Source organism: Lonchura striata, chromosome 18 (assembly GCF_046129695.1).
Source record: "Lonchura striata isolate bLonStr1 chromosome 18, bLonStr1.mat, whole genome shotgun sequence".
NCBI classification, from domain to species: Eukaryota; Metazoa; Chordata; class Aves; order Passeriformes; family Estrildidae; genus Lonchura; species Lonchura striata.
The window spans coordinates 2,903,183-2,927,135 of record NC_134620.1 but is presented as its reverse complement, the minus strand read 5'-3'; the positions used below and the strand labels follow the sequence as shown (position 1 = coordinate 2,927,135).

The 23,953-nt window shown below is 52.0% G+C and overlaps 1 protein-coding gene across 8 annotated transcripts in view; it reads left to right on the top strand.

Moving 5' to 3' along the window:
• Nucleotides 1-23,953, top strand: part of NF2 (NF2, moesin-ezrin-radixin like (MERLIN) tumor suppressor) — a 47,178-nt gene that overhangs the window by 20,202 nt on the left and 3,023 nt on the right. For 4 of the 8 annotated variants that reach the window (XM_021537318.3, XM_021537326.3, XM_021537325.3 and 1 more), the window contains 8 exons: nucleotides 207-341; nucleotides 2,795-2,869; nucleotides 4,332-4,445; nucleotides 7,278-7,400; nucleotides 7,773-7,990; nucleotides 8,616-8,721; nucleotides 13,758-13,888; nucleotides 16,116-16,275. In XM_021537318.3, coding sequence (XP_021392993.1) covers nucleotides 207-341; nucleotides 2,795-2,869; nucleotides 4,332-4,445; nucleotides 7,278-7,400; nucleotides 7,773-7,990; nucleotides 8,616-8,721; nucleotides 13,758-13,888; nucleotides 16,116-16,275 — 1,062 coding nt within the window. Of the gene's footprint in view, nucleotides 1-206; nucleotides 342-2,794; nucleotides 2,870-4,331; nucleotides 4,446-7,277; nucleotides 7,401-7,772; nucleotides 7,991-8,615; nucleotides 8,722-13,757; nucleotides 13,889-16,115; nucleotides 16,276-17,933; nucleotides 19,002-23,953 lie in introns of those variants that run through there. The other 4 variants (XM_021537321.3, XM_021537323.2, XM_021537320.3 and 1 more) reach the window with 4 other exon arrangements.

The following is a 23,953-nucleotide window of genomic DNA, read 5'->3' as shown; positions in this document are numbered from 1 at the left end:
GGTGGGTTGGGGGTCCTGTTTTCCTGCCAGGGTAATCTCCATGTCCTGGAGAGTCAAGAGAGTTGGGAGGTGGCATTTGGGGACGCAATCTGTGCTGAGGGGAAGCTCCTGGTACCCAGTGCTGGGTCACTGCTTGGGGTTGGCTGAGGGGGAACAGTGGGTTCACATCTGACCCTCCCAGTGATTTCTGCTCTTTCCTCCTGCAGAATAAAAAGGGCACAGAGCTGCTCCTTGGAGTTGATGCCTTGGGTCTTCACATTTATGACCCAGACAACAGGTTGACCCCTAAAATCTCCTTCCCATGGAATGAGATCCGGAATATCTCCTACAGTGATAAAGAGGTATGGATGTGTCCCAACTCCTCCCTGAGAGCAGTAAGAACACAACTGGGATTTAAAATTATTTCTCTTGGCTTCTCTATCTGCTGTGCTTGCTCTCACCAGCTTAGCTAAGGGCAGCTCAACTCCTCCAGTTGAAACCTTAATCCAAGCCTTCCTGAAACTCTGCAGGAGTGGGCGTGCAAGGGGTCACTGGGGAGCTGGTTCTCCTCTTTGGTTTCAAACCTTCTATGTAATAATCTTTTCAAAAACCCAAAATTGCTGTTGATGTTCTTAGCCCAAATACCAGAGTTCAGAAGTTAAAATCTCTTCTTTACTGCATATATTACGGTATTTATTACTGTGGATATATTCTGTATTATGGAATACAGGGAGATGTATTCCTGGGGAGGAGAGCTCTTGCCATCTCATTACATCATCTTGGGTGTCAGGCTGCTGGGCTTGGCATAAGCAGCTGGAATCTTTTTAGGAAGTTGAGCAATTTAAGGGCGCTGTTGGATAGTTATTTATTAAATCCAGAGTCTAAATATGGGTCTTTTGGATTGTTGGCCCTCAAACCTAATTGAGAACAGAAGTGCAATTGGCTGAGGAGGGCGGACTGAGCAGCTCCATTTTAAGTCTGAGAGAGCAGCTCAAAGAAACCAGCTGCCTTCATGGTAAGGAAGAGAATTAACTTCTTAATTAAAAATGGTTTTCTAATCTAAACATGATATTGATCAGGGGAGCAGCTAAAGGTTTCTCATCAGCTGCGTTTATTGCATGTCTTGTGAAGTTTTATAAGCAGTAAATCCTTGCTGGAATTGTCTCCACTTGCTTTACTCCTTAAAGAGCTTCACGACTCTGCAAAAAGCCCAGCACTGAGTGACTTCCCTGCCTGTTACAGCGCAGTGGGAGCTCCCCAGAATCCAGGGATTGACCCCTCCATAAACAGGCCTTGCCATAGGACTGTAGCAGAGCTCTCTCCAGGGGAAGGACGGATCATCTGTGAAATCAGAGCAGGCCTGACCTGATGCACACAGGGCCAATAGCTGGGAACAGCAGCTCTGCTGACACCACACTGGGGGTTATCCCTCCTAACAAAGATTGACTGTTCACATGGAGCTGAAACTCCTCTCCCAGCACATTCCTGCTGCTGCTCCCAGTGACTGCTGGGGGCCCTGCTGGAGCCTGAATCCAGGGACGTTCGTGCATGTCTGCTTCTGTGAGAGTTTTAAAAGACTGGCTCTTAAACTGCCGGAGCGAGGCAGTGCCAGGGCAGGGCCCTTTGAGGCAGGGCCGTGTATTGACAGATCTCCCACTCTAATGGACACACTCTGTCTGCTCCAGCTCCTCAGCCCGTTATTTCTGTAGCGTGTGGGGGAGTGATGGAATATGTGCATGTCTCCTAAAAAATGCCATCTTGCAGAGCACTCCATCTCTTCAAGTACCCTTCTGATAGTGTAGAGGCTTCTCTCCATCCAAGGGCTGCATTACCAAAGCCCTTGAGGGATTTGTGCCACCACTGGCCTCTCAAGAGAGCGTCTGTGGGAGAGCTTTGGAGAGGGTGAAGCCAGGCCATGGGTAGAGCTGGCTGGTTGGCACATGGACTGTAAATGTAACTTACAGCCAGGGAATAACAATTTGAATTGTGGGGAAATCATAGGACATGGCTGAGTTCTGGAGAAGAAAATGCATGGAAAATACTTCTGGGGAGCTCTTGTGAGTGGAGGTGTTGGTGGGAAGGGCAGCAGCTCCTTGCTGTGTTCCTGATGCAGCTCTCCTGCCCTTTTAACTCCCTGACAGGAGAGTGCAGCCACCTGGGAGTCAGGCTCTTCTCCCAGGTAACAAGTGATAGGATGAGATGAAGCAGCTTTGAGTTGTACCAGGAAAGGTGTAAGTTGGATATTAGGGAAAATTTCTTCATTAAAGGGCTGTCAAATCCTGTCCCAGACTGCCAAGTAAAGTGTTCAGAACACACGTGGATGTGGCACCTGGGGACATGGTTTGAGGGTGAATATGATGCTGTTGGGTTGACACTTGAATTTTAGGATCTTGGAGGGCTTTTTCAACCTTAATGATTCTGTGGCTCCCATCAGGCAGCTGAGCTGGTTCTTCCTCCCTTTGGAAGCATCCTGAGTTCCTGCTGTGGATTCTGTGCTCCCTGCAGCTCCCAGGAGAGCAACACCTTGCCTGGGGAGGTGCTGAGCTGAACCCCCAGCCCTGCAGGGTTCTCTGCAGAGGACACCAGCTCATGTGGCCCCCATGTTTTCCTGACAGGAGGAACAGTTGTCTCCTTGGCTGCTTTTGATGCAAGTCCTCTTGCTTGGCTCAGAGCCACGGGGACGGCTCTGAGCCGTGTGTCTGACCCTGCTGACCTGCTCTGAGCCAGAGCTTTCAGGAAGAATTTTATAGCTGCCTTTTTTATTAAATGCACCACCCTCTGATAACTCTCTCCCTCTGTATTTTTTTCTTTTCAGTTTACGATTAAGCCATTGGACAAAAAGATTGATGTTTTTAAATTCAATTCATCAAAGCTGCGTGTGAATAAGCTGGTAAGTGCACAAACAGTCTTTTTCTACTGCCTGCAGCAGTGGGTTCTGCAGAGAGTGTGAGACAAGGAGCTTTTGGGGCTTTTCCTTTGAGAGGGAGCTGCTGCTGTGTGGCTGTGATGGGGTGTAGCAGTTACTGCTCACTGAAGGAGGGAAGGGGGAGACTCAAGGTAAGCTGCTCCACAGAACCTCTCCCCCTCCCCTGTTTTTGTGCTCCCTTTTGCAGCTCTTGGCTTTCAGCTGACCTAAATAGTGGAAGCAGTTAGTAAATACAACTCCCAGCTTTGCTCAGTTCCTCTTTCTTCCCATGTGGATCTTTCCCATTCTGCCCTGTGTCATCGCTTTCCCTGCTTTGGGAGGCACAGTCCTGGCTTTTGCCCCTCTGAGGACACTCTCCTTGGACACGGATGGGCTGCATTGAGCTGTCCATGTTGGAGACCAGCTTTAGCTGATGGTCTGGATTTGGATCCTTTGTTAGGTCACACAGGTACCTTTGCTGTCCTGGTTATTGGCTGTGCTTCATATTCCACAGGAAATGGGGCTACCTCATTCTCTGCATCTTCAGGTTCATAGTGCTGAAATCTTCAGAGAAGTCATTTGTGACTTGGGCTGTGGCTGCCCCATCCCTGGAAGTGTTCCAGGCCATGTTGGACAGGGCTTGGAGCAGCATGGGACAATGGAAGATGTTTCTGCCTATGGCAGGTGGTGGCAGTGGATAATTTTAAAGGTCTCTTCCAACTCCAACCATTCCATGATTCTTGTGATTTTATAAAATGGAAGAAGAGCATGTAAATCAGTTCTTTAGAAAAGAATCCAAATTTAGAACCCTGCTTTTATTGCTAAAAAAATCTTTTCACTCCTCTGTGTGCCCACCTTGTGCTAACCCTCCTCTAGCACTGCCACCTCCCTGGTCCTTACCAGAGAAAGAACCACACTGGGGCTCAAATCCCTTCAGCAAAGGAATCTGGAGATGCCCAAGCAAGTTTTTGATAAGCCTTCTGTTTGTCCAAATGGAAAGTGTTTTTCCTTTTTTTTTTAATTTATTTTTTAATCTCAGTGCCTTAAACGTACACTTGGGAGAAGGTGCAAGTTCATCTTGAGCCTAAAGAAAGGGAGGAGTGAGAACCAGGGAACCAGGCAGAGCTGTAGAAATTTTTATTTCATTATTTGGCCTCTTTCCTTTTTAGAGTGGGTGTAAAACAACACCCGTGCTGTGCTGGAGGCACAGAAAATTGGTGTCTGCAAAGAGCTGCTATACCCAGGAGCTGGTGTTTGGTGTGGGACCTGGCTCCCTGCCCCTCCTACAGCTGTGAGAGCTCGCAGGGATGGAGCTCAGTGGGTGGAAGCACTAACAAGCACCAAATCAAAGCAATTCTAGTGGTTTTGTGTGTCAAGAATACAAACCACCTCATTGCCATCACGCGTACAGCTGTTCCTCTCTGCTCTTCACCCCTGGCTGCAACAGATTCTTCAGCTGTGCATTGGGAACCACGACCTCTTCATGAGGAGGAGGAAGGCAGACTCGCTGGAGGTGCAGCAGATGAAAGCACAGGCCAGGGAGGAAAAGGCCAGGAAGCAGGTGAGCCAAAATCAGAAATGCAGACGGGCTTGGGAAGGACAAATCTCTGGAATGACTTCAAAGCAGCTTTGAGGGAAGGTCCAGCTGAACATTTTTTAGTAGCCTGCTCCCAGTTCTCCAGTCATCTCAGCTTGGCTCTGCAGGTTGATGGCAGCCTGAGTCCAGCCCCCAGTTTGGGAACAAAACTGAGAGGATAGGAGGGAAAAGCTGTCCTGGGTGTCTACAAGTGCATGGCAGGCCATGTGTTGGGACAGTTAATAGATCAGGGGCTGTGAGGGGGAGCTGTGCTCTGCTGTAGCTCTTTGGCTCGTTTCTAATTGCAGGGTGATGGAATGCACGCCGACATTCCGGGCTGTGCAGCCTGGAATGCTGATGCCATGCTGGCCTCTCTCCGTGCCTGGGTCAGCCCGGCCGGCACGGCGCAGGCAGCAGCGTGGAGCCCACGAGCAGAGATCAGCAAATTGAATTGTATGAATCATTGTTTTCTGCTCGTAGACCTTTTCTACTCACTGAAACCCACACAGCTAATCTGAGCACTGGTGCTCGGAATATAAATGGCCCTTTGGCAGGGAAGCCACTAGAGAGGAGTAGGAGAAGCCAGAGCAGTTGCTGCACCCAGCAGGGGTTTGTGCTCATGGGTCTGGGTGTTACTGGGTTTGAGCAGGGCCACAGAGGTGCTTGTGTGGGATGGAGGTGCTCAGCTGGCCTGGAAATGTCCTTCAGGCACCTCTCTCAATCCTTGTGTGGGATGGAGGTGCTCAGCTGGCCTGGAAATGGGACATGGCTTGTTCTTCAGGCACCTCTCTCAATCTTTGTGTGGAGCTGGACTGGGACATGGCTTGTTCTTCAGGCACCTCTTGGTGTTTGTGTGGTGCTGAGGTGCTCAGCCAGCCTGGAAATGGGATGTGTCTTGTCCTTCCTGTACCTTCCTAGGTGCTTGTGTGGTGCAGAGGTGCTCAGCTGGGCTGGAGGTGGGATGTGACTTGTCCTTCAGGCACCTCCTGAGGCAGTTTTCCTTCATGTAGCTCGTGGAGTGGCAGGAGAGGTCTGGGCTTGAGTCTCTACAAGCTCCACTGGGGAAGAGGGACTTCCCACAGGGATTCCTCTGGTTAGTAAGGAGTTGGCACTATAGAACCATTGAGGTTGGAAAAGCACTCTGAGGCCTCCAACCACCAACCCTTCACCACTGCTTCACCTCAGTGGAGCAGAAGATCCTTGGAAGGAGCAGCGTGGTGTCCAAGTGCTGACAGCCTCAGGGATGGGTGGTCAGGCATTGGAATGGGCTGCCTAGGGAAGTGGTGAAGTCACCATACCCAGAAGAGTTCAGAAGTGGATGTGACACTCAAGGATATGGTTTTGTGGAGTGCACATTGGTGCTGGGATAATGGTTGGGCTTGGGCGTAGAGGGCTTTGCCAACCTGGACAATTCCACAAATCTTTGAGTTTTATGATCTGTGAGGTTTTGATGTGTTTGGATAACACCACACCCAAGATCTTGTGCTTATTTGGGCTGCTGGCAGAGGTGAGGGCTCTGGGAGGGAGCAGCAGCTTACGGTTTTACCTGAGCTCTCAAATCCAGAGCACTTGGGCTCCATAGGAAAGGTCAGGCTCCTGTGTGGGCTGGCTGCCCTGTCCTGAGTGAGCCACTGTGCTGTCTGCCCTGCTCCCTCAGCATCCACAGTCGTTAACTGGTTTCAAATTGTCCTTTTAGATCAGGAATTCTTGTTAATGGGAGTCCTGAGCGGGATGCAGATCATAATGATAATTAATGAGGGGAACCTTTAATGAAAGGAAGCAGAACGGTTGGAACAGTGGGCGTCCCGCTTTCAGAGCACAGCTGGTGTCCAAGGAGTAGAGAAATGTGGCTTGTCTCACTTCCTTCCCTTATTAAACCCAGCAGGTCTCCTGTCCTGGCTGCAGCGTGGATATTTATAATGCCCCATCCCCTGTGGGACTGGAGGGATTAAACTCAGTGTGTTAATTAGCCCAGTGGCTCCCTTGGGCTCTTGGCTAGTGAAGAGGCAGTCCCTGGGCACAACAATGCTCCCAGCATCTTCTGGGGAGAGCTGGCAGGTCCTGGTGGCTTGGATGTTCTCTTTCTGGAGAAGTACTGCTGCACCCTGTGAATGGAGAGGGTTTGCTTTATTCAGGAATTGTCAGAGATGGTTGCACTCTGTGTCACCTCCCTCTGATCAAATGGAAGTGAAGGTACCAGGATGCTGGGTTGGATATCTGATCAAAAGGAGCAGCTATCCTTGTCCTTCAGCCTCCTGCCATGTGCTTCAGTGTTTGGGAGATGCCCTCAGACTGTCCTTAAGCCCAGTCCTCCTGTAAGAAACTCCAGAGAGTTAAGCTGGAGATCTTGAGACCCAGTTGTCCTGGTCTGCCCTGTGACTAAGCCTAGGAGGGCACTGTCTGGGGACATTGTCACCTGCAGGCAGCTCCTGTGGCCATGCTGTGAGTGACAGCCTGAGCAGAGGATGGGAATTGTCTCAGGACTGGCACTTTTCAAGGGAGCATCAAAGAGGCTGCCCAGGGCAACCTGGAAGGGTTAAAAGAATGTGTGGATGTGGCACTTGGGAACATGGGTTAGGGATGGCCTTGGCTGTGCTGGGGGAACAGTTGGACTTGATGATCTTGGAGGTCTTTTCCAACCTTAAGAGATCCCATGATTCTGTTCTTTGATCAGACCCCAGTCCATGGACGTTCCCATTGTCACTAAGCACAGAGGAGGCAGCAGTGCTTTGACCTCACCTGTGCCTCTTTCTCACCCATGGAGAACCTTCCTTACGTGTGTTTTTCTCCTTGCTTTCCCCAATCCCTTTTTCCCAGATGGAACGACAGTGCTTGGCACGAGAGAAGCAAATGAGAGAAGAGGCTGAGAGGACCAGAGATGAGCTGGAGAGGAGGCTGATGCAGCTGAAGGAGGAGGCAACCATGGCCAACGAGGCTCTGGTAGGTCCCTGGGAGGCCATTTCCTGAGCACTGCAGCTGCTCCTCACTCTTTCCACTGCAGAAGCATTTTTGGAAGCGCTCTATGACTGCCCTAGGACTGCTCCCAAACTGCTGCCAGTGGCCAGTGAGCAGCAGGCTGGATGGAGCTATTTCATCCTGCAGGGCTGCTTGGGAGGAGCACAGAGAGGATGATTTGGGACAGAGCCTGGGCACATCCCAGCCTTGGCAGCAGACGGCTGCAGGTCTTCACGGGAGGGAGGGATTCTATGGAGCGTGTCAGAGCGAGCAGCTCGGGGCCCTGCTCCAGGGGCTGTGGGCACATTTGGGGAGACATTGGCTGTCCTTAATGGCTTCGTGTCCCGGAATTGTCAGATGAGGTCGGAGGAGACGGCGGATTTGCTGGCGGAGAAGGCGCAGATCACGGAGGAGGAGGCCAAGCTCCTGGCTCAGAAGGCGGCCGAGGCCGAGCAGGAGATGCAGCGCATCAAGGCCACGGCCATCCGGACTGAGGAGGAGAAGAGGCTGATGGAGCAGAAGGTGCTGGAGGCAGAGATGTTGGCACTGAAAATGGCTGAGGAGTCGGAGAGGAGGTCAGAGGGTACAACCTTGCAGCTGCTTTTGCTTTGCTTCCCACCCCCTTCAAGTTATCCCTCTGAGTTATCCTCCCTCAGCTTCCCACGTGTGTCCAACAGCAAATGGCCCTTTGGCCCAGATGGTTTCCCTCTCCAAAAGCCAGCTCTGCTTTTGGGTGCTTTCTGCAGCCCTCCTCTGCATTCCCCGAAGTATTTAACAACATTAATAACATTTGGGGGTTGTTCTTCCTCTGGATGGTAGTTCTACCTTCCCTATTCTCTCCTTACTCCTATACTTATCTCTCAGTTGTTCAGTTCTCCTTTCCAGCCATGAGTTCTGTTCCAGATTAGCCTTGACCAGAGACTTTGCTCCTTGTTAAAACTGGTGTTTCCATCCTCCTGATACCCAAGCCCAGGTCCCCCAGTGAATGTGGCAGTGAGCAAGTAAAAGATGAGCCTTGTTTCTTTCCAGCTGATTACTCCTCTCTGTGTGAGAGCCTGCTGGGTGTCAGCCCTTCTGCTTGGATGAGCTCAGCCCTTCTCTGTCTCTTCTTGCCAATTCCACACTGTGATCCTGCTTCTCCATCCTCTCGTTCCCCCTGGCTCCAGTCTGATATTTGCTGTTTGCTGTTGGTCTTTGCAGGGCAAAGGAGGCTGATCAGCTCAAGCAGGACCTGCAGGAGGCTCGCGAGTCGGAGCGCAGAGCAAAGCAGAAGCTCTTGGAGATCACTAGCAAGTCTTCCTACACAGTAAGAGAGATCTGTGTTGTAATTCCCAGTTCCCTGAACTCCTGTGTAGCCTGGAGGAGCCTTCTCCATCCCAACCATGGAGGGGGCTGAACTGTGTCTTTGCTGCTCAGAAATCCTGAGCAGTGCTTGCCCTTTTCATCCCTGCATCTCATCCAGCAGAACTTCACTATGCTCTTTTTTTTTTTTTCCACCCACCTCTTGCTACGAGAGCAAAGGAGCTGCTGGTGAAATTAAAGCAGCAAATTTTAAACCAATTTAGCAGCAATGTCAGAGCCACTTTGCCAGCACGTGTGGAGTGCACCAGCTTAGCAATAACCTTTAAAATAGGGTTAAGTATGTCCTTGTTAGGTGGGATAAACACTGTTCAGAACCTGTAAATTCATTCTTTGGGCATAAAGTGGACCTTCATGTGCTGGAAAAAAACTTACTTGAAGGGAGATTATTCCATAATTGTCCATTAAGAGGATTTCACACCTTCCTCTGAAGCATCTGGTCCTGATTCGTGCCGGGCACTGAAAAGCCAGACTAGATGACCATGGCTCTGACTTGTCTGGCAGTTCTGTTCCTCTGCTTCCCTAATTGTGCCTGCAAAGCCCATCAGGTGCCTCCAGCCCTGCAGCTCACACCTGTTCCTTCCTGGCCTGGGGGAAGGGGAAGAGCATCAGGAATGGGCTTGACGTGGGAGTTACAGACAGGCCAGCACTGAGGTTTGAATTTGTACCTGCAGGCTCCTTCCCCCTTTGTCTGGAAACTTTATAGGAGCAGATTGGAGAGGGGTTGAGATGAAGCAACTTTTCATCCCGATTCCCTGGAGTTCACTGCAAGAGTATTTGGAAGCTGTTAAAAATAACAGTGATGGAAAATAATCAGGTGCTCTCAGCTCTGGGACGCTCGGTCAAGTGAGTGCTGGATAAAGCCCAGCTTTGGAATGCTCCTTCTTGTACAAGTCACTAGAATTCTGGGATGCACCAGCTCCTTAATTCTGGCTTTAACTTGAGCACAGGGAGATACTTGTCCTCATTGGAATTGTGCTGCGTGGCTACACCAGCCAGTGTGGAATTTGGGCAGCTCTTCCACGCCATGTTCCCTAGTGTTGCCATGTCCATCCTTAGTGAAACCAACAGAGCCCCAGCTCAAAGCCCTTGTGCTGAAATCTCTGTGCAGGGGAGCAGCTGGGTGGTTCAGCCCTGTGTTCCTGTGGAATTAGAGCCTCATTAGGGGAATGTTGTGGGATTGCATGGAGCTCAGCTCCACCCCTCCAGCTGCATCTGCCTGGAGGCAGAGCTGCCACTTCCAGACACATAGGGCTGTGTCCTTTGCCTTCCCTAAAGAGCCCTGGCCTTCCAGACACGGCTGTCAGTGCCTGCTGGGGAGGGAAATGCTTTTTTCTTCCCCATTTCAGTGGCAGGGTCCCCTCATGCAGCTGCTGCTCCTCTTGCCCCTCTCCCTGCCCCGGGATGAGGGATGTGCTGCACAGATTCTGTGGCTGTTATTTCCAAGGTCAGGAGGAGGCTGGTGCCCAGCATGTCCATATCCAGGTGAAAACACCTTGCTGGGCTCTTCCATCCTCCGTTACACTTCCCTGGATTGCCAGCGCTTGGAGGGACCGGTTTTAAAAGCTGTTTCTGGGACACTTGAGTTCCTCAGCTCTGATGAACGGTGCAGGATTCCAACTTTTCTCTTCCTGAACGAGGGTTTAACATTGGGCTTGTTCATTTCCATGGTCCCAGACTTGGGGTGTGGTGTCCCCTGACACTGGGAACTCAGCAGGACTTCACAAGAGCAAAAGAGGAAGGGGGGAGTGGATGGATGTAGAATCATTTAGGTTGGAAAGGACCCTACAGAGATGGAGTCCAATCCCTGACCTAACTCTGTGCTGCAGAAAAGGCAAAATAAACAGTTAAATATATATATTTTTCAACTTTCCAGTCTCCAATCCTGGTTCTTTAAAGCTTGTTTCAGTGTCTTTTTAGTCCTTGAAGCCCAGGCTGCTTTTATGATGTCACTGGTAGGTGATGCATGAGAAGTGAGATGTGGATTTGAGATTCAGGCCATCAGGGCTTGGAGAACAACTCATTCCTTATGGACTTGGTCACAAATCTTTGCCTCCCTCAGTGCCCTTCAGGTGCCAGCTAAAGGCAATCACCTCCTCTCTGATCCTGTGGGAGCTGCAAGTGGCTGGTTTGGGCTTGCCCAAATTCCTGAGCAGCAAAATAAAGGCAGTGGCAGCACCAGGAGGAGCTTTCCCTGCAGGGGAACCCTCCTGACCTGCTCTGTGCTCACTCTGGATGCTCTATGTCGCTCTGTATTCCAGAGGGATCCAAGGGATGGCCGCTGCTGGCGTGGTGCTTGCCTCTTAACGGCAGGAAATTGCTGTAAGCAGGAACAGGGCTCTGCAGTTTGTTCCAGGTCAGGGAACACATATGGAAAAAGCTCCCTGTCCTTTTTATCATCCCATGGCCCTGGATTAGAAATAACAGCACCTGCTGAAAGAGCTGCCCAGGATTGTTGCTAATGGCAGGGAATCTGCAACAGGAATTCTGTCCCTCTGCCCTGCTCAGGTGAGACCCCACCTGCAGAGCTGCCTCCAGATCCGAGGGTCCAGCACAGGAGGGACCTGGAGCTGCTGGAGCCAGTCCAGATGAGGCACCTGAGCTGCTCCAAGGGCTGGAGCCCCTCTGCTCTGGAGCCAGGCTGGGAGAGCTGGGGGTGCTCCCCTGGAGAGGAGAAGGCTCCAGGGAGAGCTCAGAGCCCTTCCAGGGCCTAAAGGGGCTCCAGGAGAGCTGGAGAGGGACTGGGGACAAGGGATGGAGGGACAGGTCACAGGGAATGGCTTCCCAGTGCCAGAGGGCAGGGCTGGATGGGATATTAGGAATTGGGAATTGTTCCCTGTGAGGGTGGGCAGGCCCTGGCACAGGGTGCCCAGAGCAGCTGTGTCTGCCCCTGGATCCCTGGCAGTGCCCAAGATCAGGTTGGATGGGACTTGGAACAGCCTGGGACAGTGGAAGTATCCCTGCCCATGGCAGGGGGTGGAACAGGATGAGCTTTAAAGTCCCTTCACACCCGAACCATTCCATGATTCTGTTAAATGCTTTGCTCCAGATATCAATCCCATGCCTTTGAGAGCCCTGAACCTGCTCACTCTGCTTTTTCCATACTCCTCACTCCTGCTGCTCTCTGAGTTCTCCAATTTTTTTCCTTGCTCCAGCAGAGCAGTGCTGAGGGAAGAGAAGGAAGTAGTGGCTGTAGCAACCCTGATGAATTGGCTCAGGCCTTAATGGCTGCAGCAACTGAAATTCCTGTTCAACTGTTACTGCTGCTGTTGGGAATTTTTAAAAACAAAACCCAGCAAAGCTTGTACTGAAAAAAAAAAAAAAACAAGCTAAAGGTTGTTTGAAGGCCAGCGGGCTGGCTCGGATGCTCTTGGCTCCCCTGTGCTGCAGGGACAGGAGAACCTCACGTGGGGAGGACTTTGGGAACGCCTGTGTGCCTTACAGGGAAGGGACTTGAATGTCAATGGGATGCAAGTATTTAAATCAGTTAAGTGCTTTGGCAGACCTGTCCCCTTTCCTTCGAGACTGGAATTTAGGTACTGAGCTGTCCCTTCCAGCGCCTGCTCCAGAATTAATGTGGCTTTGTTCCGTGCTGGCAGCAGAGGGGGAGGAAGGAATTGGGTTTCCTTGTCATGTGGGCCTTAACTCACCTGGAAGGCTCCAGCCAGGCCAAGTGCAGTTTGAGGCACCTCCTTGTTTATGCTTGTATGAGGTGTTTGTGTTCCAGCTTTGGGTCGATGAAATGTTGTTCCTCTCAGATTTGTCCGAGCTGGGAACGAGCCCTGGCTGTTTGTGAATTCCAGGCTGGTGGTGAGGGAAGAGGCAGGTTATTGTGCAGAGTAAATCTGTCAGCCCAGTGCTTGCAGGCCTTGCTGAAGAGGAGTTAACTGAAAACAGTGCTTGGAGTATCCCAAATAAGAGAAATGAGGGAAAGAAAGCCATTGGAAGCTCAAACTCTCATTTGTTAGAGCAGGCACTCAGCAGTGCCATTGCAGGTTTGGACACGTTGTTTTCCTTACAGGAATCCCTTAAAGCAAGAAGGAGCATCCAGGAGGGAGGTGGGGGATCTTTGGGATGCTGGGCTGGACTTCCCATACCCCAGAGCAGGGCTGAGCAGGCTGGCAGCAGTTGTGACTCAGCCCCAGCTGATGCTGCTGTGCCACCCTTGACATGTGCCCTGCTTGCCACCTCATCCAGCGTGCTGCAGGAGCAGAGCCATGACTCCAACAGGATTTTTCTCTTCTCCTAATGAGCCCATTTGTTAGAGGTGTGACAGAATTTTTGACTGAGAGGAAGAAGGGTCATTTTTTAGGAGAAGATAAAACCTGAGGGCCTGGCATTGTGTGTCACTGGGGAATAGCAAAGCATTTTGCAGGAAGAAGAAAGTCCCAAATCCTTGCTCAGGTGTTCCAGGAGTGATTTGCTGTGTTATCTCAATTTTCAGCTGAATCTAGAAGAGGTTTTTAAACCTTTGGAGCTGTAAATTACTGAGGAGATAAAAATGTGTTGGTGCATCTCCATGGACCTTGCTGGAATGGCATCCTTGGGGTCACATTGGTCTTTGCTCAGGCTTTGGGGAGCTGTGGAGTGCAGGACTCTGCTTTCACACAGGATCTTGTATTGTCCCTGCTCGCAGCTTGAACTTTATAAGCCTGATTGAATGTTAAATATCAGACAGATGACTCCCAAGAGGCAGCTTAAAGTGACACAGCAGTGATAAAGCCTTGATTTTACCAAGTTTTGTCAATAGATTTTGAAGGCAGGTGGTGTTTTATCTCCTCTTTTAGGACTCCAAAGAATCCTGGAGGAGCAATGGCTTTGAATTGAGGAGCAGATTGGGAATGGTGCAAGGGGATGTCCAGGCTGATCTTGTGCTCAGGATCTGGGCTCACGTGTTGCTCTGATTTTATGTTGGTGTTGCAGAACATTGGCTGTAGTGACACTTGTGTGGCCCAGAGTGATTAACTTGTGCTCTCTCTTCAGCAGTCCATGAACTCGAGTACCACAGCACTGCCCACTGACCTGCCAAGCTACAACCTCATCAGTGAGAGCCTCTCCTTCGACTTCAAGGATACAGACATGAAGAGGCTGTCCATGGAAATCGAGAAGGAGAAGTATGTGGCATGCATCCAGTCTGGGCTGGGCTGGGATTTGTGCTGAACTTGAGCCAGGAAGGCCAGGAAGGTCAAGGGCACCTGGGCTGTGCCAGCCCTGGGGTGGCAGCAGGAGCAGGGCAGTGCCTGTCCCCTGAGCTGGCACTGCTGGGGCACCTCCAGAGCTGGGGCAGCGCTGGGAGCCTCCTGCCAGGAGAGACCTGGAGGGGCTGGAGCGTGTCCAGGGCAGGGAACGGAGCTGGGAAGGGGCTGGAGCCCCAGGAGAGGCTGAGGGAGCTGGGAAGGGGCTGGAGCCCCAGGAGAGGCTGAGGGAGCTGGGAAGGGGCTCAGCCTGGAGAAAAGGAGGTTCAGGGGGGACCTTGTGGCTCTGCACAGCTCCTGACAGGAGGGGACAGCCGGGGGGTCGGGCTCTGCTCCAGGGAACAGGGACAGGAGGAGAGGGAACGGCCTCAGGCTGGGCCAAGGCAGGCTCAGGGTGGATTTTGGGAACATTTCTTCTTGGAAAGAGCTGTTCAGCCCTGGGACAGCTGCCCAGGACAGTGCTGGAGTCCCATCCCTGGAAGGATGTAAAGGCCATGTGGATGTGGCACTTGCAGACGTAGGGCCTTGGCAGTGCTGGGGAATGGTTGGACTTGGTAACCTCAGAGGGCTTTTCCAACCTGAAAAATTTGGGCTTGTACTAACTGAGCCTTTCCCTGGTGTCACAGGCCTGTCCCAGCCAGCTGCTCACCTGAGGTGCCCTGCTCCAGGCAGTTCCACTCCATGTGGGAATCCTGGCTCCTGCTCAGGCTGGAATTGCCCACAGTGGTGGGAAGAGTTAAGAGCAGGCTGAGTGCTGGAGGCCTGAGCTTGAGGCTTTGCAGGTGTCCAGGGAATGTGGTGATAGCTGGGTGTGTTAAGGTCCTGCATTAGGGCTTTAACCCCTTTGCCTTGGAATTTGTTTCACGTTCCTGGATGAAAACTGTTCCCCAGCAAGTTTGGATGTGATTATGAGCTTTGATCTTGTGTTTTCCTGAGGGTGTAAGTGTAGCCTTCGAAATTACCAATTGAGCAGAAATCAAAGCATATCAGATTTTAATCTCTGTGATAACGATGTGCTTTGTTCATCGATTGGGTCGTCGATCAAAGCCACAATGGCTCTGTCATCGGCCAAGACTTCCTGAGGCTGTAATGACACACCCTTGGATCCCAGAGGCTGCTTTGGTTTGCCTCTGCTCTGTGCCCTCTCCCGTGTATGAAACCACAGACCTAGAGACAGGAGATTAAGAACTTCTAAAAACTTTTCCCAGAGCCAGAAGGAAAAAGATAGAAGCTGAAAATAACAGGATAATTCCTGGTTCTGTACCCAGGTTGCTATCTAGGTCATCCTGCTCTCCTGAGCAGGGAGAGCTGCCTCTGCCAAATGCTGAAAGCAATAGGATGCTTTTCCTGTCTTTTCTGGGGCTGTTCTCTTTCCTGGGGTGCTGGAATAAACCTCTTTACAAATTTTGGCACTGGAAAGGGTTCCTGTTACCCTGCCGGTCCTCTGACCTGTCTCAGGGGGTTAATCACAGGTACAAAGCTCATGGGGTGATTTTTCTAGTTGATTTTTCATTGTGGAAGGCAGTTCAGGACAAGTCCTAGGAATGGCTGTTTTTTTCCCTTTCTTTCCTTTTTTTTTTTTTTTTTGTTTTGGGAGACTTTCTCTCTCCCAGGCATGCTCTGTATGTACAAAATACCTGATATTTTAGGGACAGCACTTGCTTCCACACAGTTTACAAGCTAAATCTTTCTAAAACATGACAAGTCAGTACATCAGGGTACTTCCTCATGGAAAGATTTGTGGATTTGGGTTGTGGAGCAGGTTTGGGAAGGGGTGCAGGGGTGTAGAGCTCTACTGAGTAGCTGCTTAAACCACTGTGTGGTGTAAACCTCTGTCAGCTTCACTTGCAAATTGGGAGACTTAAAATACCACCCAGCTTGGGTTTAATTTTGTGTAATAATAATAATAATAATAATAATAATATAACTTACACTTTTATTGCTGGGTTGGCTGTCTGGGTCCCCTTTAATAAGGAACAAATAATTGCTCTGAGTAGCTCACTGTGTGCTATAAACTGATATTATCAGTTCCACACACTAAAAATAACGAAGAAAAGCTGTTTCTGTTATAATTCTGTTATCAGGTGTCACATCAGCACGTGCAGCTGGTCAGTGCTAACCCAGGGCTGTTCTCTGTGTGTGTTAGGGTGGAGTACATGGAGAGGAGCAAGCACCTGCAGGAGCAGCTCAACGAGCTGAAGACAGAAATCGAAGCACTGAAGCTCAAGGAGAGAGAGACAGCTCTGGATATTTTGCACAATGAGAACTCCAGCCGGGGCAACAGCAAGCACAACACTATTAAAAAGGTATCAGAAGGCCCCAGTTTGTATCTCCCCTGATTCAAACCCTTTAAAAAGAACCCTAAAATCACCTTGCTTTTGATAATAAAATTGTTGAATCTAGGCTTTCTTCCCCAGCTGCTTAGCTTTGATTGGAGGATTCCAGCTTCTGGTGGTCCTGGTGTCCTGACCCAGCCTGGTCTCTCCAGTGCTGTGGTGAGGGATGTCTCCAGGGCTGAAGGTCTTTCTGAACCTTAAAATCTGTCTAAGGATGTTGTTGGAAGGGCTCTGCATCCCCAGTGAACAGGAAAAGCCCTCCCTGCCTATTGCAGCTGTTCCCTACGAGCACTGAGCTTGTCTGGTGAATAATGAGGGCAGAAATACTCCTGGCTTAGGAGCTCTCAGTGGAAAAAGCCAAAAGCTCTTCTTCTCTTTTAATCTCTCTAGAGAAACCTGTAGTGCAGCTTCAGTCACTAACAGCAAAGCCTTTGCTGGCAGGGGGGATGAGACCTCTGCTCCCTAGAGCCACCCGCCTCCTGCAATGGGGCTGACATGAGGAACTTCAGCCAAAAATTGAGGCTGCCTGGGTCTGCTGACCTGGGGGTCACCTGAAAGCTCACAACAAAACCCCTTCTTTATTTTTCTGCATCCCACCTTCTTCCTTTGCCTCAGTTCTGGGCTCTGTAGCGAGGGGCTGGGGGCACATCCACAATTGATTTGGAGGTGGTGGTCAGCCCCACTCACCTGCAAAGGCTTTTTTCCCTGCAAAGGCTTTTTCCTGGCTGGCTTTCTGCTAGCAGCTGTCCTCGGGAAGGATTTGGAAATCTCTACGGCACGGGATGCAGGCCGTGGTAACAACTGCAGGCTTGGAAAACAAATTCTGCTCTCTTTACTACTCCCAGACAGAAGTTGTGTCTGAAAGGATCTGGAAATACCAGTTCTTGCTGACTTTCATGGCTGGGAGTTTGTGATCACTGAATTGGGGCAGGAAAACAAATCTAGCGGGGTTCACTTGCTAGTTTTCCTGTGCTGGCCTGGAGCTATTCAGGTTCCTGTCACACTAGAGCAGAGAAAATAAAAATCTTCACAACCCCTTTTGTCACTGTAGAATCTGGAGGCGTTTCTGCTCCCAGTAGGTTTTGGAAGGATTTGTCTTTGTGTTCCAAGTCCTTGGTTTAAACAGAAACTGCTAAGTTTTCACTTCTGACAGAGAGGAGTTCATAGAGAGCTGTTGGTCCCATTTGTCTCCCTTAAAAAGGGTGGCTGGGCCATCATTACCATGTCTGTCAGGGCTTGTCACAGTGCCTTCACTTTGCCTCCCTTTGAAGATGGAATCTTGTCCTGTCCCCTCCCTTCCGGAGGGAGTGGGGGCTGCTGCATCTCAGCACGGACCAAAGGTTCCTAAATAATAGACTATTAGTGGAGACATCAGAGGGAAATTACAGCCTGCTCTGCTCAGGGAGGTCAGCAGGGCTTTTGTCTTCGCCGTGGTGAAGGCAAGGAAACACAGGGCACTGGGAATGGGATATCAGTCCAGCAATACTTCAATGGCACCATCCCTCTGCCTCACCTGGAAGCTGCTGATTGCTCCAGGCAAGCCCTAAGATCCCAGAGATCACCTGCCCTTGTATCACACACCGGGATTATTATTATCATTTGTTGTTCATTTTATTTTGCTGGTTTAGCCTCAAGCCCAGGGCAGAAGACCAATCTGCATTTGAGAATTCCAAGTAGGTTATTCCAAGGTACTCTGCGTGGGGGTGCTGGGATCTGGCTGTGGCACTAACCCGTGCATGAGCTTGCCTGCGCTCCCACGGTCACCCGTCCGGCCCGGCTCTCCCTCCCTCAGGAGCACTCCCAGCCTCTCTGCATTTGTTCCTACACCTGATCCTCCACGCTGGGAAGCTGCTTTCTTGGCAGAAGTTGTGTTGGCAACCTCAGAGGGGGAGTTCAGGTGGAGGCACTTAAATAATTCAGCACGCCTGTTTTTGCACCTGTGGTTGAGAATTTTATCGGAGGTGCAGGGCAGCCTTTGAAGATTCCTTTAATGAAGTAAACCAGCACCTTCCCCCCTTGTTTGTTGCAGAAGGAAATTCAGGATGTAGGAAAAAATACCCCAAACAAACAGCCAAACCCCCTCATCTCTGCTGCCAACACTGTTAAATCGGGCTAAAAATGCGCAGCTCCGTCTCGGAGCTGAGCAGCACGAGGATGCTCTGCCTGTTTGAGAAGCATCCCAGGAAGGTAAAGCAGAGGATTGAGGACAGCTGGTGTCTGCAGGTGGCTCTTGTGGCCGGGGAAGGTCACCAGCACACCTGGGGACAGGAGTTGTCCTTCTCCCTGCACTGCCTCTGCCTGTCCCTCACCTCCTCCTGCCCAAGGGTCCTGCTCTGTTAATGCCACATCTCTTATTCCTGGAGCCTGCTTTCCTCCAAGGATTTGCCCTCAATCCGCAGGCTGTATGTGCTGAACATCCACTCCCTCCTTCGGGAGGATGAGTTTGGGGAAGCTTTCCTGTTCTGCCCTGGGGTGAAGTTCTTGCACAGCCACAGGGTTTTGGGAGTTTGGAGTCAGTGGCACTCAGGGAAGTACTGGGATGCCACACTCACGGGTGGCAGAGCAGATGGGAAATGCTTTTGGAAAAGGCAGAGCAATTCCACAGAACCTCTGCAGCTCAGGAACAGAGGCAGGTTTTGCCCAGGAGAGCTCAGCACAAGGCTGTGCTGTTCTTCACTGCACCAGCCATTCCAGGGGCTCTAAATTCCTGGAGTTTGGGGTTTGTGCCAGCTGTGGGGAGCTGCAGGCGCTCCCCAAAACAGGCTGCTCTCATCATTAAACAGTTCCATGGGGAAGAGGCTAACAGAGGTGACCCTGCAGGTCTGGGCCACCTTGGGGGAGGTGCTGGGTATCTCCAGACAGACTGCCTGTGGATGAAACGCATTATCCCATCCCACCTGGCTTGAAGAGCTCCATGGCAAGTAAATTTGTGGTGAAATCCACTTGTGGCCTCAGCACAAGGAGGTGAAATGAAGTCCTAGCTGTTTGTGGGAAGACTCTTCCAGCAGCTGGGAGAGCTCCAGTGCCCAGGAGGAGCCCCCATAATTAAAGCAGCTGCACAGCGAGCGCTGCAGTGTGACCTCTGGGGTTTGGTGCCTGCCTTTGAAGGCGCCTGCTAAGTTTTTCATGTTTAATTACGTGGTTAACATGCTAATCCCTTTTTATGAGCTCTGTGGGCACAGCACAGACACCTCATCTGGAAGCTGCTCTCCCTTCTCCGTAGCTCCCTGCCGTGGGCTGGTGCTGTGGCTCCAGCTGGCTCTGATTCAGGAGGGTTTGTCACTTAGTCTGTGGTAGAGGGTGAAAAACCCACTTCTTCCTCATCTCCTCCGCTGCAGGAAAGCTCCCAGGACAGGCTGCTAAAACACAATCAGGTCTTTGATTCCAGTTGCTTTCTTCTTGCACAGTCATGCTTATTTACTGGGATTTAAGCCCTTTGAAGTACCCAGGCAAGGAGCAAATCTCCACGCCTGTTCCCAGACAAGCAGCTTTGTCGTTGAGCCTCTGGTCCTTCCGCAGGCAGCCTTAGCCTCTCCTGCCAGGCTCTCACGTGGCTGAGAGCAGCTTCTCTGTGCCTTGAGCTCAATCCCAGGGGATCACTTTTGGTGCCCATGGGGATCCTGCTGGCTGCTTTCCTGGCTCTGATCCTGGACACAGTGCAGTGTTGCCCTTGGCTTGGATAATTTTCATTGTGGAGATGCCTTGAGATCTGAGCTGGGGGTGTTCAGGCTGGAGAAGAGAAGGCTCCAGGGAGACCTTAGAGCCCCTCCCAGTGCCTAAAAGAGAGCTGGAGAGGTGCTTGGGACAAGGGATGGAGGGACAGGACACAGGGAATGGCTTCCCACTGCCAAAGGGATGGATGGGAGATTGGGAAGGAATTCCTGTCTGTGAGGGTGGGCAGGCCCTGGCACAGGGTGCCCAGAGCAGCTGTGGCTGCCCCTGGATCCCTGACAGTGCCCAAGGCCAGGCTGGACACTGGGGCTGGGAGCAGCCTGGGATGGTGGAAGGTGTCCCTGACTGAAGCAGGGGGTGGAACAGGATGAGTTTTAAGGTCCCCTTTGGATTTAGCCAATGAACAGTTCCCAGCTGGAAGCACAGATGGGGCAGAGCCAGAGGGACATCTGCAGCCTTGTCTTCCCTCCTGCCACCTTTGGGATAGGCTGTGGTCTGTCCTTGTGAGGACACTGGTGCCTGGTGATGGCACTGCTGCCTGAGTGTCTCATCATGCAGACAGGATGTGCATGACCCAAATGTCACGAGGCTCCTTCATCATCTGGACAGGTGGAAGCATTTTGGGAGGCTAAAGCTGGGGCAGATGCTTTCTCTATTTTCTACCTGCACTGGGAGAGCATTGTGCTAGGAATCACTGAAATGTGTCCCTTGAGGACTTCACAATTCCTGTGGGGTCACAGTCACCTCCTGAGGACTCCCTTCCTCATCTCTCCCCTTCTTGCGCTGCAGATTCCCTGGAACGGGTCTGGTTTGCTCTGTTTGTCTGTAGTTTGTTTGGAGGAGGAGGATGTTCCCCTTCCAGAGAGAAGAGACCAGCACAAGGAATGCTCTGGGAAGGACAAAAGGAGGGAGCCTGGGTAGGACAGAGCAGGCTGAGCTGCCATCCTTCCCTGTGGATCTTGGGACAGGGACAAGGTGCTCCTCAGTCTCCTGCAGGGCTGTATAACCCAATCCCAGCTGGAATGGGAGGCAGAACGGGCACACCACCAGCAAGGGACTTCCCAGGAAGTCCCAGCACTGGCATTTCCCATTTCCTTGGGAGCTGTGAAGTTGGAAAAGATGAGTGAGGCTGTCAGCTTCTCACTCAGCCTGGCACCTGGCTGGGGTGCAGGTGGGAGCCAGGAGACACCCAGTGGGCAGAGCAGCTCTGAGAGCACATTTTCCTAGTGCAGAAGGAGACAGAGGCTCGTCCCACGTGGATCTTGCCCACACACCCCCACGTGTGACAGACCACATCCCTTCCAGGTTCATTTTCTTCCCGGTTCCCCTTGGAGCTGGGAAGTGAAACTCCCAGGCAGTTAAACTGGGACACGGCAGCCTCTTTTCCTTGTTTACAAGGAGCAAGAGGAAAGTAGGAAACGTCAGGCCTATCAGCTATTTCTGTGGCAGCCTTTGAAAAGCGTTTCCTTCACATGGAGCGTCATCTTCTCCTTTCAAATGGGCTCATCAAAGCGTCGGGGGCTGGGGGACAGTTGTGCTCGGGAGAGAATAAAGACAGCGTGGGAGGGAGAGAGGAGCAGGGAGGGAAATGGGAAGAATCACAGGAAAATAGGCTTTGGGTTCAAAAGTAACACAGTGGGAATTGAGAGTTCCACCTGGCCAGTGGGACTGGGGAGTGAGCAGGGATGGAGAAAGGCACCAGGGCAGCAAGTGGGGAATAAAGAGGATTTAGTGTGTGGAGCACTGGCTGGTGATTAGCAAGGACTGTAGATCTTCCCAGCAGCAGGAAAGCATCTTGGCATCCCACAGGGTGAGGGTGGCACAGGTCCCCCTCTTTTCCAGCCCGGCCATACTGCAGGATAAACAAGGAAACGGCAAGAAAATGAGACATCTTAAACCTCTCCCTGCTGGGAGAGGTCTGGAGGCAGATTGGTGTGAGTTGCAGCCCCTTCCCCTCCCTGTTGCATGGGGATGGCCCCACTCTGGGGGCTCACTGGGTCCTTGGGGGGTTTCCCTGGCCTGGGTTTGCCCAGCCTCAGCACTGCTGTGCCTGCAGTTACTGGGTTACCTGCTCCTGTGCCTGCTGGGTTGCTCTGGTTTGTTTGTGTTTCCTAAATCAAATCAGTCCGGCAGCCCTGGGTAGCAGCAGGCTCAGAGGAGCCCCATTGCAGGAATGCAGGGAGCAGGACTCTTCCCTCTCTTCCCTTCCTGAGATCCTGATTCATTTCGAGCTCAGGCCGCTTAATTGCGCTGCCTCTCTCTCCCTCTAAATTTTCCTTGATGGCTCTGGTAGAGCATCGGGAGCCCACCCTCCCTCCTGCAGGAAGGAGATTATCATAATACTGCTTGTAAATCAATTTTTTTTTTCCTTTTCTCCGCACTGACGAGGATGTAACTCCCTCTTAATCACCCTGCACAGCGTTACGCTACGGGGAGGGATATTTATTTCTCCTCGCCTGACCAGGAGAAGGGGATGCGGAGACTGCGGAGAGATTTTGGAGGTGTTGGAGGCTTTCCCCCCAACAGACGATGGAGAGGCCAGCACAGGGTGGTGCTCTTCCCTTTGCTTTCACATCCCAGTGCAGAAAAGAAAGGAAAACCAGTTGAGGGAGTGGGATTTCCCTGCAGGGAGCTCCCTGTGCCCACCGGCTTCCACAGCCCCCAGGGCGCCCACTGGGATGAGTCAGGAGCTCCCCCCAGCTCTTCCCATCTTCCCCCATGCATCCCTCGGGACTGGTCCCTGTGGTGCTCCCAGTGGGAGCCAGGATAGCCCTGCCTGCGCTCCACAGGGAGGCAAACAACACCAACAGAAGGAAAAAAGGGCGGGGGAGAGTTTCCCCCCTGGCAGTGGAGAGTCAGGGTGCAGTGAAGAGCTGCCCTGATTTCCTCTGGGGTGGTTCTGGAGCCTGGCTGCAGTTGGATATGAGGAGACAGCTGCCTGGAGCTGCTGGGCAGCTGCAATCCTGCTCCTGGTCTCTGGAAGGGACCTTAAAACCCATCCAGTGCCACCCCTGCCATGGGCAGGGACACCTCCCACTGTCCCAGGCTGCTCCAAGACCCACCCAGCCTGGCCTTGGGCACTGCCAGGGATCCAGGGGCAGCCCCAGCTGCTCTGGGCACCTGTGCCAGGGCCTGCCCACCCTCCCAGGGAGGAATCCCTGTGGTGTTTGCCTTCCAGGTGGCAAAATCTGGCCACTGCTGGGAGCCAGTGACCCGCAGGGCACGGCTCTCTTGGGAAGTCTGTGCTCGCTCCTCTCCATGGGATGCCATCTCCTCAAGTGCCACCTTTGCTCTGACTCCTTGTATGGCTGCTCTTCCAGTGCCTCAGATTCCCTGGATAGGTAAAATGGGTACCACTGAGCCTCTCTCGGAGCATTTGGATGTTGTGGATAAAAGCATCCAGCAAAGGAGCAGGGCTTTCCCTTCTCCCTGTGCCTGTGCTGGATTCTATGGAGCTCTGCCTCCACCTGCTTCCCAAATCTCCAGGCTGAGGCAGGCACAGCTTTGAGCTCAGGCCACCCTCGGGGTACCCCAGGACCCCCAAAACACGTGGGGGGTTATGGAGAGCTGTGTGTAGCTGCAGGCAGAGGCAGGCTTGACACAGTGTCATTCCTTGGTCAGCCTGAGGGAAACATCTTCCCTGTGCTCCATCAGCAGCTGCAGCTTTGGCAGGGTGATCCTGCAGGGAGCTCCCCTCGCTGTGCTGGGAGGGCTGGGGGGCTCTGGCACCCCAGCCAGGCTGCAGAAGGGATGGATTTGGAGGCACAGCCTTGGGAAGGAGCTGGATGGCAGGAAGATAATGGAATCATGAATGGTTTGTGTTGGGAGGGTCCCGAAGCTCATTCCACCCCTGCCATGGGCAGGGACACCTCCCACTGTCCCAGGCTGCTCCAAGCCCCAGTGTCCAACCTGGCCTTGGGCACTGCCAGGGATCCAGGGGCAGCCACAGCTTCTCTGGGCACCCTGTGCCAGGGCC